This window comes from Argopecten irradians, chromosome 5, assembly GCF_041381155.1.
Source record: "Argopecten irradians isolate NY chromosome 5, Ai_NY, whole genome shotgun sequence".
Lineage (NCBI taxonomy): Eukaryota > Metazoa > Mollusca > Bivalvia > Pectinida > Pectinidae > Argopecten > Argopecten irradians.
In genome coordinates this window covers 12,730,994-12,746,449 of record NC_091138.1, presented here as the reverse complement: position 1 = coordinate 12,746,449, position 15,456 = coordinate 12,730,994, and the positions used below count along the sequence as shown (strand labels likewise).

The window sequence follows — 15,456 nt, the reverse complement described above, 5'->3', positions numbered from 1 at the left end:
CCTGTACACATGTATGCTACATGTAGACTATACGAAATAAGTTGAAAACTAAATGTTTAGTTTTGAAAGAAAAGGTATTTAATTATAATCAATTGTAAACTGGTAAACTCATTATCTATCATAATTGGCAATGATAACGAGGTTAATGCGAATATGATAATTTTACATTTTGTGTATAAATAAATATTCAATCTAACCGTTACATCAGTAGGTACAATGTATATAAAGGAACTGTTGATATATATGGATTGACCACAGCTTTAATTAAGGTTTATTCTATGTCATAAAAGTTTCTTATACGCATTATTAACATAACGTCTTTGTAAGCACCGTGTACTTATTTAGCCTGTCGTCTTAGCGCAGCTCCTTAGCGACATATAAACAACGGACGAGCACATGCTGGTCATCTGGATGTTTGCATCGAACGTTGGTTTGACTTATCAAGCGTATTGAAGATAAGAACCCGGTGGTCCACGGAAGGTAGGAATGTTTAATGAGTTAGGCCTATCACTAATTAGCACACATTGATACACTTCTATGTCATATCGAGGACAAACTTAAATTGATATCAATTCATGTTTCTATTCATTTCAAAATGACAGATGTAGAGTCTAGTATGCATTATTGTCAGTGCATGTTGCTATGGACGCTAGACGCTGCATGCTGTATTTTTTTTTAATCTTTAAATTGTTTTCCCTTTTTATCTTGATTTTTCCTACTTTTAAGTATTAGGCTTACTGAGAATGTTTTGATTCGAATGATATGGGAACAGTCAACATATTTTAGGTAGATCTATTATTGATTTAATCACGAAGAGGAAAAATTATAATTGATGTTGTACATATTAATAACTGAAAACATACAAACCTCTAAGAAAAGTACCGTGACAACATGATCTTATAAAAATATGTCCATTTTCTGTTTCAATGGTATACTTTTTACCTACACACTGACCTTTATCAGCTGAACTTTTCATACCTGAAGGATTACTCAGTTATACATTTGTACATGTATACACATTGTACATGTGCTAGCTTTGCTAGGCCACTCTAATCTTCTTAGCATTGGATCCAATTCGCTTCAAAAACTAATACCAGTGTCTATAAATGGTTCCTAAGTCCTAAGATGGATTTTTATGCAAATGAGAGTTTTTTCCCTTTTGATTAGCAGTCCAGGTTAGGGGTCACAGGTGGGATGAGGTGGGGTAGGAGGGGTGGAGCAGTGCAGGTTAGGGAGTGGGGGTAAAGTGGAATAGGAGAATGTAGCAGTCCAGGTTAGGGCTGAGGACGAGTTCAGGTGGAAGGAATGTACAAATGTAGCAGTCCATGTTAGGGTGTGGAGGTGAGGTGGAAGGGGTGTAGTAGTCCAGGTTAGGGGTTGGGGGTGAGGTTGGGTGGGAGGGATGTAGTAGTCCAGGTTAGGGTGTGGGGGTGAGGTGAGGTGGGAGGGGTGTAGTAGTCCATGTTAGGGTGTGGGGGTGAGGTTGGGTGGGAGGGGTGTAGTAGTCCAGGTTAGGATGTAGGAGTGAGGTGGGGTGGGAGGGGTGTAGCAGTCCATGTTAGGGAGTGGGGGTGAAGTGGGGTAGGAGGGATGTAGCAGTGCAGGTTAGGGAGTGGGGGTAAAGTGGAATGGGAGAATGTAGCAGTCCAGGTTAGGGCTGAGGAAGAGTTCAGGTGGAAGGAATGTACAAATGTAGCAGTCCATGTTAGGGTGTGGAGGTGAGGTGGAAGGGGTGTAGTAGTCCAGGTTAGGGGTTGGGGGTGAGGTTGGGTGGGAGGGATGTAGTGGTCCAGGTTAGGGTGTGGGGCTGAGGTGGGGTGGGAGGGATATAGTAGTCAAGGTAAGGGAGTGGGGGTGAAGTGGGATGGGAGGGATGTAGCAGTCCAGGTTAGGGGTTGGGGGTGAAGTAAGGTAGGAGGGATGTAGAAGTCCAGGTTAGGGTGTGGGGGTGAGGTGGGGTGGGAGGGATGTTGTAGTCCAGGTTAGGGTGTGGGGGTGAGGTTGGATGGGAGGGGTGTAGCTGTCCGTGTTAGGGTGTGGGGGGTGAGGTGGGGTGGGAAGGAAGGATGTGGTAGTCCAGGTTACGGTGTGGGGATGTGGTGGGGTGGGAGGGGTGAAGCTGTCTGTGTTAGGGTGTGGGGGTGAGGTGGGGTGGGAGGGATGTTGTCTGTCCAGGTTAGGGTGTCGGGATGAGGTTGGGTGGGAGGGGTGTAGTAGTCCAGGTTAGGATGTAGAAGTGAGGTGGGGTGGGAGGGTGTAGCAGTCCATGTTAGGGAGTGGGGGTGAAGTGGGGTAGGAGGGATGTAGCAGTGCAGGTTAGGGAGTGGGGGTAAAGTGGAATGGGAGATTGTAAGCAGTCCAGGTTAGGGCTGAGGAAGAGTTCAGGTGGAAGGAATGTACAAATGTAGCAGTCCATGTTAGGGTGTGGGGTGGGTGGAAGGGGTGTAGTAGTCCAGGTTAGGGGGGGGGTGGGGGGGGGGGGGATGTAGTAGGGGTTAGGGGGGGGGGGGGGGGGGGGGGGGGGGGGGTGTAGTAGGGTTAGGGGGGGGGGGGGTGGGGGGGGGGGGGGTAGTCCAGGTTAGGGGGTAGGGGTGAGGGGGGGGGGATGTAGGTCCAGGTTAGGGTGGGGGGGGGTGGGGGGGGGGGGGGGGGGGTAGGGTCCAGGGGGGGGGGGGGGGGGGGGGGGGGGGGGGGGGGGGGGGGGGGGGGGGGGGGGGGGGGGGGGGGGGGGGGGGGGGGGGGGGGGGGGGGGGGGGAGGGGGGGGGGGGGGGGGGGGGGGGGGGGGGGGGGGGGGGGGGGGGGGGGGGGGGGGGGGGGGGGGGGGGGGGGGGGGGGGGGGGGGGGGGGGGGGGGGGGGGGGGGGGGGGGGGGGGGGGGGGGGGGGGGGGGGGGGGGGGGGGGGGGGGGGGGGGGGGGGGGGGGGGGGGGGGGGGGGGGGGGGGGGGGGGGGGGGGGGGGGGGGGGGGGGGGGGGGGGGGGGGGGGGGGGGGGGGGGGGGGGGGGGGGGGGGGGGGGGGGGGGGGGGGGGGGGGGGGGGGGGGGGGGGGGGGGGGGGGGGGGGGGGGGGGGGGGGGGGGGGGGGGGGGGGGGGGGGGGGGGGGGGGGGGGGGGGGGGGGGGGGGGGGGGGGGGGGGGGGGGGGGGGGGGGGGGGGGGGGGGGGGGGGGGGGGGGGGGGGGGGGGGGGGGGGGGGGGGGGGGGGGGGGGGGGGGGGGGGGGGGGGGGGGGGGGGGGGGGGGGGGGGGGGGGGGGGGGGGGGGGGGGGGGGGGGGGGGGGGGGGGGGGGGGGGGGGGGGGGGGGGGGGGGGGGGGGGGGGGGGGGGGGGGGGGGGGGGGGGGGGGGGGGGGGGGGGGGGGGGGGGGGGGGGGGGGGGGGGGGGGGGGGGGGGGGGGGGGGGGGGGGGGGGGGGGGGGGGGGGGGGGGGGGGGGGGGGGGGGGGGGGGGGGGGGGGGGGGGGGGGGGGGGGGGGGGGGGGGGGGGGGGGGGGGGGGGGGGGGGGGGGGGGGGGGGGGGGGGGGGGGGGGGGGGGGGGGGGGGGGGGGGGGGGGGGGGGGGGGGGGGGGGGGGGGGGGGGGGGGGGGGGGGGGGGGGGGGGGGGGGGGGGGGGGGGGGGGGGGGGGGGGGGGGGGGGGGGGGGGGGGGGGGGGGGGGGGGGGGGGGGGGGGGGGGGGGGGGGGGGGGGGGGGGGGGGGGGGGGGGGGGGGGGGGGGGGGGGGGGGGGGGGGGGGGGGGGGGGGGGGGGGGGGGGGGGGGGGGGGGGGGGGGGGGGGGGGGGGGGGGGGGGGGGGGGGGGGGGGGGGGGGGGGGGGGGGGGGGGGGGGGGGGGGGGGGGGGGGGGGGGGGGGGGGGGGGGGGGGGGGGGGGGGGGGGGGGGGGGGGGGGGGGGGGGGGGGGGGGGGGGGGGGGGGGGGGGGGGGGGGGGGGGGGGGGTGGGGGGGGGTGTAGCTGTCCGTGTTAGGGTGGGGGGGTGGGGGGGTGGGAAGGATGTGGTAGTCCAGGTTATGGTGTGGGGATGAGGTGGGGGGGGGGGGGGTGAAGCTGTCTGTGTTAGGGTGGGGGGTGAGATGGGGTGGGAGGGATGTTGTAGTCCAGGTTAGGGTGTCGGGGATGAGGTTGGGGGGGGGGTGTAGGTCCGTGTTAGGGTGTGGGGGGGAGGTGGGATGGAAGGGGTGTAGTAGTCCAGGTTAGGGTGTGGGGGTGGGGTGGGGGGGGGAGGGGTGTAGTTAGTCCATGTAAGGGTGTGGAGGTGAGGTGGGGTGGGGGGGGGTTGTAGTAGGGGGTAAGGGTGTTGGGGTGAGATTGGGTGGGAGGGGTCGTGGTGTGGGGGGGGTTTGGGTGTGGGGGGGGTGGGGGGGGGGGGGGGGGTGGGGGGGGGGGGGGGGGAGGGGGGGGGGGGGGGGGGGGGGGGGGGGGGGGGGGGATGGGGGGGGGGTCCATGTTAGGGGGGGGGGGGGAGGGGGGGGGGGGGGGGGGGTGGGGGGGGGGGGGGGGGGGAGGGATGGTGGGGGGGGGGGGTGGGGGGGGGGTTAGGGTGGGGGGGGGGGGGGGGGGGGGGGGGAGGGGGGGGGGGGGGGGGGGGGGGGGTGGGGGGGGGGGGGGGGGGTTAGGGTGGGTTGGGGGGGGGGGTTGGGGGGGGGGGGGGGGGGGGGGGTGGGGGGGGGGGGGGGGGGGGGGTAGGGGTCCAGGTTAGGGGGGGGGGGGGGGGTGGGGTGGGAGGGGTGTCGGGGGGGGTGGGGGGGGGGGGGGGGGGGGGTGGGGGGGGGGGGGGGGGGGGGGGGGGGGGGGGGGGGGGGGGGGGGGGGGGGGGGGGGGGGGGGGGGGGGGGGGGGGGGGGGGGGGGGGGGGGGGGGGGGGGGGGGGGGGGGGGGGGGGGGTGGGGTGGGGGTGTGGGGGGGGGGGGGGTGGGGGGGGGGGGGGGGGTGGGGGGGGGGGGGGTGGGGGGTCCAGGTTAGGGTGTGGGGGTGAGGTGGGGTGGGAGGGGTGTAGTAGTCCATGTAAGGGTGTGGAGGTGAGGTGGGGTGGGAGGGGTGTAGTAGTCCATGTAAGGGTGTTGGGGTGAGATGGGGTGGGAGGGGTCGTGGTAGTCCAGGTTAGGGTGTTGGGGTGAGATGGGGTGGGAGGGGTCGTGGTAGTCCAGGTTAGGGTGTGGGGGTGAGGTTGGATGGGAGGGGTGAAGCTGTCTGTGTTAGGGTGTGGGGGTGAGGTGGGGTGGGAGGGATGTTGTAGTCCAGGTTAGGGTGTGGGGGTGAGGTGGGGTGTGAGGGGTGTAGCTGTCTGAGTTAGGGTGTGGGGATGAGGTTGAGTGGGAGGGGTGTAGCTGTCCGTGTTAGGGTGTGGGGGTGAGGTGGGATGGGAGGGATGTAGCAGTCCATGTTAGGGTGTGGAGGTGGGTGTGGAGGTATGAGTCAAGGTTAGGGTGTGGGGCTGAGGGAATTGTGTCAAGGTTAGGGTGTGGGGCTGAGGTGGGGTTGGAGGGATGTAGTAGTCCAGGTGAGGTGTGGGGTGAGTGGGGTTGGAGGGATGTAGTAGTCCAGGTTAGGGTGTGGGGCTGAGGTGGGGTTGGAGGGATGTAGTAGTCCAGGTTAGGGTGTGGGGCTGAGGTGGGGTTGGAGGGATGTAGTAGTCCAGGTTAGGGTGTGGGGCTGAGGTGGGGTTGGAGGGATGTAGTAGTCCAGGTTAGGGTTTGGGGGTGAAGTGAGGTGGGAGGGGTTTATATGCTTTTATGAATTTTATGCGTACCAAACAAACTCTATAGTCATAACAATTGCTCACTAAACATCATCGATTATGGCACAAAGGACATGTTTACGATAAATTTGAAGCAGTAGATAGTTTTTGTTCTTTTCTAATTTTTTATTCAACAACTTACCTTATTGAAATGCACCAGATATCTTCGGATATTTTCATATTTTCACACATTTTTCTGTTTTGTACAGAAATACGATCCAAGTTACATGTTTGAATACAAAAAAGGAGACTTTATTTTCATTTTCACATACAGTTGTTGCATATATTAAAATTATAAGTTTTCACTATTCTAATTTTCCATAGGTTTTGATTAACAAATGAATAATATCAAGTTTTTGAGCGATTTAGCACGCGCGCATACTACATACCCCTCTCATATTTTTGGGTAAAATTTTTCTGGAAGTAGATACCAGACAGCCGGGTCCAGATCCCGTTACCATACAGTGGATATGGTGCAAAATATTTGACTTGTCGTAATGTGTGGTCTTGACCTTGGCACATAATGTTTGACATTGACCTTGAACAATATATCTAAGTGACCATAACCATACATGCTTTGTATGTGTAGTAATATCTGTGTGACTTTAACCTTCAATTGACACAGGCCTTGTCAATTTATACCTGTGTACATTTCATTCATATGACATTGATTATCACACTGACCTAATAACTCTGTATCAACATGACCTAATATGTATTTTCATTGACCTTGGTAAGGTATTGTATATGTGACTTTGTATGTAATATTGATACATGTACATGTATAACATTGTAGTGTTTGAGTATCTGAATGTTCTACATTAGGGTTTGTACATGGTAATAAGTTTTTACTAGAATCAATCTACAAAGAAACAGAATACAATGAAGACAGATTTAATTTCTGTTAGACTATAGTATATGTTACTTATGTATATACATGTTTACTTATTATGACAGGTTGCTGTGAAGAGAGACTTCCATCCAACATGGCGTTTGTAAGTAAAACATATTTTCTGACTTTTTACTACCTCGGTATGTATAATGATTGAAGCAAATAATCTGTAAGAACATTGATTATATTGCAGTCTGACATTTTCTTTTTCTCCCATACTTCACAAGGATATCCTGTGGTTGCTAGGGTAAAGATAACTCTATCTTACACATATTGTATTTCAGTATGACATTTTATCACTTCATGTGTTACATTGTATTTCAGTAAGACATTTTATCATTTTAACTATTATATTGTATTTCAGTAAGACATTTTATCCTTTCACCTGTTATATTGTATTTCAGTATGACATTTTATCCTTTCACTTGTTACATTGAATTTCAGTATGACATTTTATCATTTCACATGTTGTATTGTATTTCAGTATGGCATTTTATCATTTCACCTGTTATATTGTATTTCAGTATGACATTTTATCATTTCACATGTTGTATTGTATTTCAGTATGGCATTTTATCATTTCACCTGTTATATTGTATTTCAGTATGACATTTTATCATTTCACCTGTTATATTGTATTTCAGTATGACATTTTATCATTTCACCTGTTACATTGTATTTTAGTATGACATTTTATCCTTTCACCTGTTACATTTTATTTCAGTAAGACATTTTATCCTTTCATCTGTTACATTGTATTTCAGTAAGACATTTTATCATTTCACCTGTTATGTTGTATTTCAGTATGACATTTTATCATTTCACCTGTTACATTGTATTTCAGTATGACATTTTAGCCTTTCACATGTTATATTGTATTTCAGTATGGCAATCCGTACCAGCAGAGTAACTATTATGGAGGGGGATATACCTACAATAACGCTGCCTATACAGTCAATGCTGGTATGTACACTGTATATAAGTAACTGGTAAAGTGAAGGTTAAATTTTTATATAATATCTTCAATCTGTAACACAAAAACATATACTTTTAATCCAATGCATTATTGTAAATTACCTTCAATCAGAAACTTCACCCCCATATATATATTTAAATTTAAGGTTTTAGTATAATGTAATCTAATTGTAGCATGCATCAATGAAGGATTTTGAATTTTTTTTTAAATGAATGACCTTAACCTTCATTCTAGGTTATGGAGACCACATAGGCTAAATTTTAAATCTTAAATAACAACTTCTCTGTAGAAAGTACTAGGGTTGCCTGGTAGTAGATTAGCTAATCAGGCCAAATTGACAAGGTAGAATCAATCTTTACTAATACCTGTTGTCCTTACATTGCAGGTCCAAATCCAGCACAGATGTATCATCAGATGATGATGAATCCATTCGCCGGGGTCAGTATATATCAGAAAGATGTCTTTGTTGACTGAACACTGCACTTGGCTTCTGCCATTCTGTAAACAATAAGGTTCACATTCATGATGTTTATGAATTTAAAGTATTTTCAGACATTGTGTTAAATTGCGACCTTCGATGACCTTGTCCGTTGTTACCCAGTATGTAGGTGTCATATGCATTTAAGGATCCTTGATGACCTCAAACTTCTGTTTTTACTTTCTCTATAGATGCTATGCCCTATGTGCTCTTTGTTTACATTTGACCTTTTGTTGTGACCTTTGCTTACCTTTGACCTTCTGTTGTGACCTTTGTTTACCTTTGACCTTCTATTGTGACCTTTGTTTACCTTTGACCTTCTGTTGTGACATTTTTTTACCTTTGACCTTCTGATTTCCTTTCGGTATAGATGCCATGTCCAATGCAGCAGATGCCACCCACAATACAAACCAACATCAACATCAACAATACATGGAGTACAGACAGTGCTTTTATGGATGTAGCTCAGGAGGTAGGTGTCATTCAGGATTCCAGTAACTACCCCCTCACCCATGCTAACTGCTAAAAACTATTGAGAATCAACACAAACATATTTACTAAGAGTTTAACTTCATTATTGGTTATTGATCCTCTAACACCACCAAAATAAAAGCCTTAGCGTGAGTGATTTACAGTGGGTACTGTTTTATAGGCTGGTCTTATGGATGACGAGGAAGAGGAGGAGGAGGATGAGCAGGAGTATGAAGAGGATGAGGAAGAGGAAGAAGAAGTTAAAAAGTCACGCAAGAAGATCCGCAAGAAGGCTAAAAAGAAGGCTGTAAGTAATACGCAGAAACTGAATCTAGTGTAGGTAACTGTAGTCACCTACCATTAAATAACAGAAATAGTATCTATATAATGGTAGGTAACTGCAATCACCTACCATTTATATAACAGAAGCAGTATCTATATAATGGTAGGTAACTATAGTCACCTCCCATCAAATAACAGAAGCAGTATCTATATAATGGTAGGTAACTATAGTCACCTCCCATTAAATAACAGAAACAGTGTCTATATAATGGTAGGTAACTGAAATCATCCACCATCAAATAACAGAAACAGTATCTATATACTGGTAGGTAACTGGAGTCGCCCACAATCTAATAACAGAAGCTGTTCTATATAATGGTAGGTAACTGCAGTCACCCACAATCAAATTACAGAAACAGTATCTATATAATGGTATGTAACTGCAATTCTCACCAACAAAAAACAGAAACAGAATCTATATAATGGTAGGTAACTGAAATCATCCACCATCAAATAACAAAAGCATTATCTATATAATGGTAGGTAACTGCAGCCACCCACAATCAAATTACAGAAACAGTATCTATATAATGGTAGGTAACTGTAATCACCCACCATCAAAAAACAGAAGCAGTATCTATATAATGGTAGGAAACTGCAATTGTCAACCATCAAAAAACAAAAGCAGTATCTATATAATGGTAGGTAACTGAAATCCTCCACCATCAAATAACAGAAGCAGTATCTATATAATGGTAGGTAACTGCAGTCACGTACCCCGCAAATAACAGAAACAGTATCTGTATAATGGTAGGTAACTGAAATCATCCACCATCAAATAACAGAAATAGGATCTATATAATGGTAAGTAACTGCAGTCACCCACCCCACAAATAACAGAAACAGTATCTATGGTAGGTGAGTGCAAGTTTTCACATGCCACAAATTGCAAGAACAACACGTAATTTTATATGTAGCTACTGAAGAAGTCCCATAAATTATTGGAACAAAATTAGTACTCTACAGCTTACAGTATTCACCTATATCCACGAATTAATTCTCTTTTAATGTTTACATGATTATATAATTCAACTGAATTAAGTCAATGGCTAACCCAAGCATTGGAGAAATGTTTTTGCATTGATTCTGTACTTAGCACTTCTTACAATGAAAATGAAAAAGTTTTGTAGTTCTGGAAAATGTTCCATGGGTTTTTTTCAAAAGATACAAAGTAAAAAAAATTCAATTTGAATTCTTATTAGCTTATATCAGTTTATTTTGATTATGGTTATTATAGAAAATAGCAGAGAAGATAGCTGGTTTGAGTGACGAACAGCGAGAGGAACTGAAGAAGAAGTATGTGGCTAGACTGAAGGATCACTTAGATAAATACAACAGTCTCGAGCCAACTACCGGTACAGTGAAGGCTTACCTCAAATATACAGAGGATGATCCCGTGGTACCTTTTATAGATGAGTTTGATGGTACAAAAGCCGCAGGAGAATCATGGGATTCAGAATATGACTGTATATACCTGAAAGAGGCCATGGATGGTTTAGGTATTTCTCCATTTTTGTATGCTTTGGTGTGTTTGTATTTGTCATCAAGTGAATATTTAAATTGATGTGAAATATGATAGTATACTAAATCTTGCTGAAGCAAACTGTGTTTTAAAAAGTCACCTTAAATGACAGCATATATTCACAGTCAAAGTTTTACTCACACTCAAGTTTTACTCACAGGCAAGTTATACTCACACTCAAGTTATTCTCACAGTCAAGTTATACTTACACTCAAGTTATACTCACACTCAAGTTATACTCACACTCAAGTTATACTCACACTCAAGTTATACTCACACTCAAGTTATACTCACAGTCAAGTTATACTCACACTCAAGTTATACTCACACTCAAGTTATACTTACACTCAAGTTATACTCACAGTCAAGTTATACTTACAGTCAAGTTAACTTACTCACAGTCAAGTTATACTCACAGTCAAGTTATACTCACACTCAAGTTATACTTACAGTCAAGTTATACTTACAGTCAAGTTATACTTACAGTCAAGTTATACTTACAGTCAAGTTATACTTACAGTCAAGTTATACTTACAGTCAAGTTATACTTACACTCAAGTTATACTCACAGTCAAGTTATACTCACAGTCAAGTTATACTTACAGTCAAGTTATACTCACAGTCAAGTTATACTCACACTCAAGTTATACTCACAGTCAAGTTATACTCACAGTCAAGTTATACTCACACTCAAGTTATACTCACACTCAAATTATACTCACACTCAAGTTATACTCACAGTCAAGTTATACTCACACTCAAGTTATACTCACAGTCAAGTTATACTCACAGTCAAGTTATACTCACAGTCAAGTTATACTCACAGTCAAGTTATACTCACACTCAAGTTATACTCACACTCAAGTTATACTCACACTCAAGTTATACTCACACTCAAGTTATACTCACACTCAAGTTATACTCACAGTCAAGTTATACTCACAGTCAAGTTATACTCACACTCAAGTTATACTCACACTCAAGTTATACTCACACTCAAGTTATACTCACAGTCAAGTTATACTCACAGTCAAGTTATTCTCACACTCAAGTTATTCTCACACTCAAGTTATACTCACACTCAAGTTATACTCACAGCCAAGTTATACTCAAACAAGTTATACTTACAGTCAAGTTATACTCACAGTCAAGTTATTCTCACACTCAAGTTATACTCACACTCAAGTTATTCTCACAGTCAAGTTATACTCACAGTCAAGTTATACTCACACTCAAGTTATACTCACAGTCAAGTTATTCTCACACTCAAGTTATTCTCACACTCAAGTTATACTCACACTCAAGTTATACTCACAGTCGTTATACTCACAGTCAAGTTATACTCACTCAAGTTATACTCACAGTCAAGTTATACTCACACTCAAGTTATACTCACACTCAAGTTATACTCACACTCAAGTTATACTCACACTCAAGTTATACTCACAGTCAAGTTATACTCACAGTCAAGTTATACTCACACTCAAGTTATACTCACACTCAAGTTATACTCACACTCAAGTTATACTCACAGTCAAGTTATTCTCACACTCAAGTTATACTCACACTCAAGTTATACTCACAGTCAAGTTATACTCACACTCAAGTTATACTCACACTCAAGTTATACTCACAGTCAAGTTATACTCACAGTCAAGTTATACTCACAGTCAAGTTATACTCACAGTCAAGTTATACTCACAGTCAAGTTATACTCACACTCAAGTTATACTCACACTCAAGTTATACTCACAGTCAAGTTATACTCACAGTCAAGTTATACTCAAGTTATACTCACAGTCAAGTTATACTCACACTCAAGTTATACTCACAGTCAAGTTATACTCACAGTCAAGTTATACTCACAGTCAAGTTATACTCACTCACATACTCAAGTTATACTTACACTCAAGTTATACTCACAGTCAAGTTATACTCACAGTCAAGTTATACTCACAGTCAAGTTATACTCACACTCAAGTTATACTCATAGTCACACTCAAGTTATACTCACAGTCAAGTTATACTCACAGTCAAGTTATACTCACAGTCAAGTTATACTCACAGTCAAGTTATACTCACACTCAAGTTATACTCACAGTCAAGTTATACTCACAGTCAAGTTATACTCACAGTCAAGTTATACTCACAGTCAAGTTATACTCACAGTCAAGTTATACTCACAGTCAAGTTATACTCACACTCAAGTTATACTCACAGTCAAGTTATACTCACAGTCAAGTTATACTCACACTCAAGTTATACTCACAGTCAAGTTATACTCACACTCAAGTTATACTCACAGTCAAGTTATACTCACACTCAAGTTATACTCACACTCAAGTTATACTCACAGTCAAGTTATACTTACAGTCAAGTTATACTCACACTCAAGTTATACTCACAGTCAAGTTATACTCACACTCAAGTTATACTCACACTCAAGTTATACTCACAGTCAAGTTATACTCACAGTCAAGTTATACTCACAGTCAAGTTATACTCACAGTCAAGTTATACTCAAGTTATACTCACACTCAAGTTATACTCACAGTCAAGTTATACTCACAGTCAAGTTATACTCACAGTTATACTCACAGTCAAGTTATACTCACACTCAAGTTATTCTCACACTCAAGTTATGCTTACACTCAAGTTATACTCACACTCAAGTTATACTCACAGTCAAGTTATACTCACACTCAAGTTATACTCACAGTCAAGTTATACTCACACTCATACTAGTTATACTCACTCAAGTTATACTCACACTCAAGTTATTACACTCAAGTTATACTTACACTCAAGTTATACTCACACTCAAGTTATACTCACACTCAAGTTATACTTACAGTCAAGTTATACTCACAGTTATACTCACACTCAAGTTATACTCACAGTCAAGTTATACTCACACTCAAGTTATACTCACACTCAAGTTATACTCACAGTCAAGTTATACTCACAGTCAAGTTATACTCACAGTCAAGTTATCTCACACTCAAGTTATACTCAAGTATATACAAGTTATACACAGTCAAGTTATACTCACACAAGTTATACTCAAGTTATACTCACAGTCAAGTTATACTCACACTCAAGTTATACTCACACTCAAGTTATAATTACACTCAAGTTATACTCACACTCAAGTTATACTCACACTCAAGTTATACTCACAGTCAAGTTATACTCACAGTCAAGTTATACTCAAGTTATATCACAGTCAAGTTATACTCACACTCAAGTTATACTCACACTCAAGTTATACTCACACTCAAGTTATACTCACACTCAAGTTATACTCACACTCAAGTTATACTTACACTCAAGTTATACTCACACTCAAGTTATACTCACAGTCAAGTTATACTTACAGTCAAGTTATACTCACACTCAAGTTATACTCAGTCAAGTTATACTCACACTCAAGTTATACTCACACTCAAGTTATACTCACAGTCAAGTTATACTCACAGTCAAGTTATACTTACACTCAAGTTATACTTACACTCAAGTTATACTCACACTCAAGTTATACTCACAGTCAAGTTATACTCACACTCAAGTTATACTCACACTCAAGTTATACTCACACTCAAGTTATACTCACAGTCAAGTTATACTTACACTCAAGTTATACTCACACTCAAGTTATACTCACACTCAAGTTATACTCACAGTCAAGTTATACTCACAGTCAAGTTATACTTCAAGTTATACTCACACTCAAATTATACTCACACTCAAGTTATACTCACACTCAAGTTTAACTTACACTCAAGTTATACTTACAGTCAAGTTATACTTACAGTCAAGTTATACTCACAGTCAAGTTATACTTACAGTCAAGTTATAGTCACAGTCAAGTTATACTCACACTCAAATTATTCTCACGATATAGTGCTATCCTACTGAACCACCAAGGACTCCAAGCTGTCTGTCTCACTTTGTTACATTATATTGGTACTGAGCCATGTTGCCAATAACACTCATGGCGAGATACCTTAACAGGTCACACTATACTGACAATAATTATAAACCAGTTGTTACACCTCCAAAAAACCATATGTTTTCTTCAGTCAGCACTTAGCAAATTTTATATGAAATAGATAGTTTAGGATGTAAAACAAATTTTTAGTTTGATGGCATCTATCGTATTGCAATAACTTTGTATTTTATGACAAGATCTTTACCTCTGTGTTAAGAGTTTGAAAGCCATGTGGGGCAGTTGCCAGGTACTGACCACTGGTCGGTGGTATTTCTCTGGATACTCTGGCTTTCCTCCACTAACAAATATGGCAGGTCCTTAAATGACCCTAGGACATTAAACTAATATAACGAAAACCTAATTGCATTTTATTCTTACAAAGGTACAAATGAGGATGCGATCATACATGTTGTGACAACTCGTAACAATGAACAGAGACAGGAACTCAAGTCAAAGTTTAAGACTGCTTATGGCTTGGTAAGTTCAAGGATGAACAATGAAATAAATCATTTTAATTAATTATTGAGGATGACAGACTATTAGTAAACACAATGGAACATACATTAATTATGAAGGACAGTATAGAGAGTATGATGTTTACTTCTGAAGTACAGAAAATCAAATACAAATGTATAAAATTTCACTGTTATACAGGTGTAGTTTTTAGGTCATCTGAGGGTCAGGATGACCTACAGTCATCATGTTTCGTACATCATCATCCTCCCTGTGTTGTTCATCGTATGCAAAATTTTCACATTTTGAACTTCTTTTCAAGTTTTACCGGTAAGATTTGGCTGAAACTTGCCTGAAATGATCCTGACATGGTCCTGACACAGTGTTTTCATTTTTTGGGTCAATCTGAAATCCAAGATTGTCGCCACAGCCTCCGTCTTGAAATCACATTTTGAAATTCTTCTTAAATTATCTCAGTGCGATTTGGCTAAAACTTGCCTGAAATTAATTGTTAAGGTACATTTTAAGTTGATCCCAAATCAAAGATGGCCACCACGGCACCATGTCTAATTAATTTCCTATGCAACTGTTTCCAAGATAGTC

At 46.1% G+C, this 15,456-nt stretch overlaps 1 protein-coding gene across 1 annotated transcript in view; it reads left to right on the top strand.

Moving 5' to 3' along the window:
- Nucleotides 1–363: 363 nt before the first annotated feature.
- The window catches only part of LOC138322895 (annexin A13-like), a 28,771-nt gene continuing 13,678 nt past the window's right edge, over nucleotides 364–15,456 (top strand). The window contains exons 1-8 of the mRNA XM_069267104.1: nucleotides 364–480; nucleotides 6,686–6,723; nucleotides 7,505–7,583; nucleotides 7,982–8,034; nucleotides 8,445–8,546; nucleotides 8,727–8,852; nucleotides 10,125–10,386; nucleotides 14,783–14,877. Coding sequence (XP_069123205.1) covers nucleotides 6,715–6,723; nucleotides 7,505–7,583; nucleotides 7,982–8,034; nucleotides 8,445–8,546; nucleotides 8,727–8,852; nucleotides 10,125–10,386; nucleotides 14,783–14,877 — 726 coding nt within the window. The 5' untranslated portion in view covers nucleotides 364–480; nucleotides 6,686–6,714. The remainder of the gene's footprint in view (nucleotides 481–6,685; nucleotides 6,724–7,504; nucleotides 7,584–7,981; nucleotides 8,035–8,444; nucleotides 8,547–8,726; nucleotides 8,853–10,124; nucleotides 10,387–14,782; nucleotides 14,878–15,456) is intronic.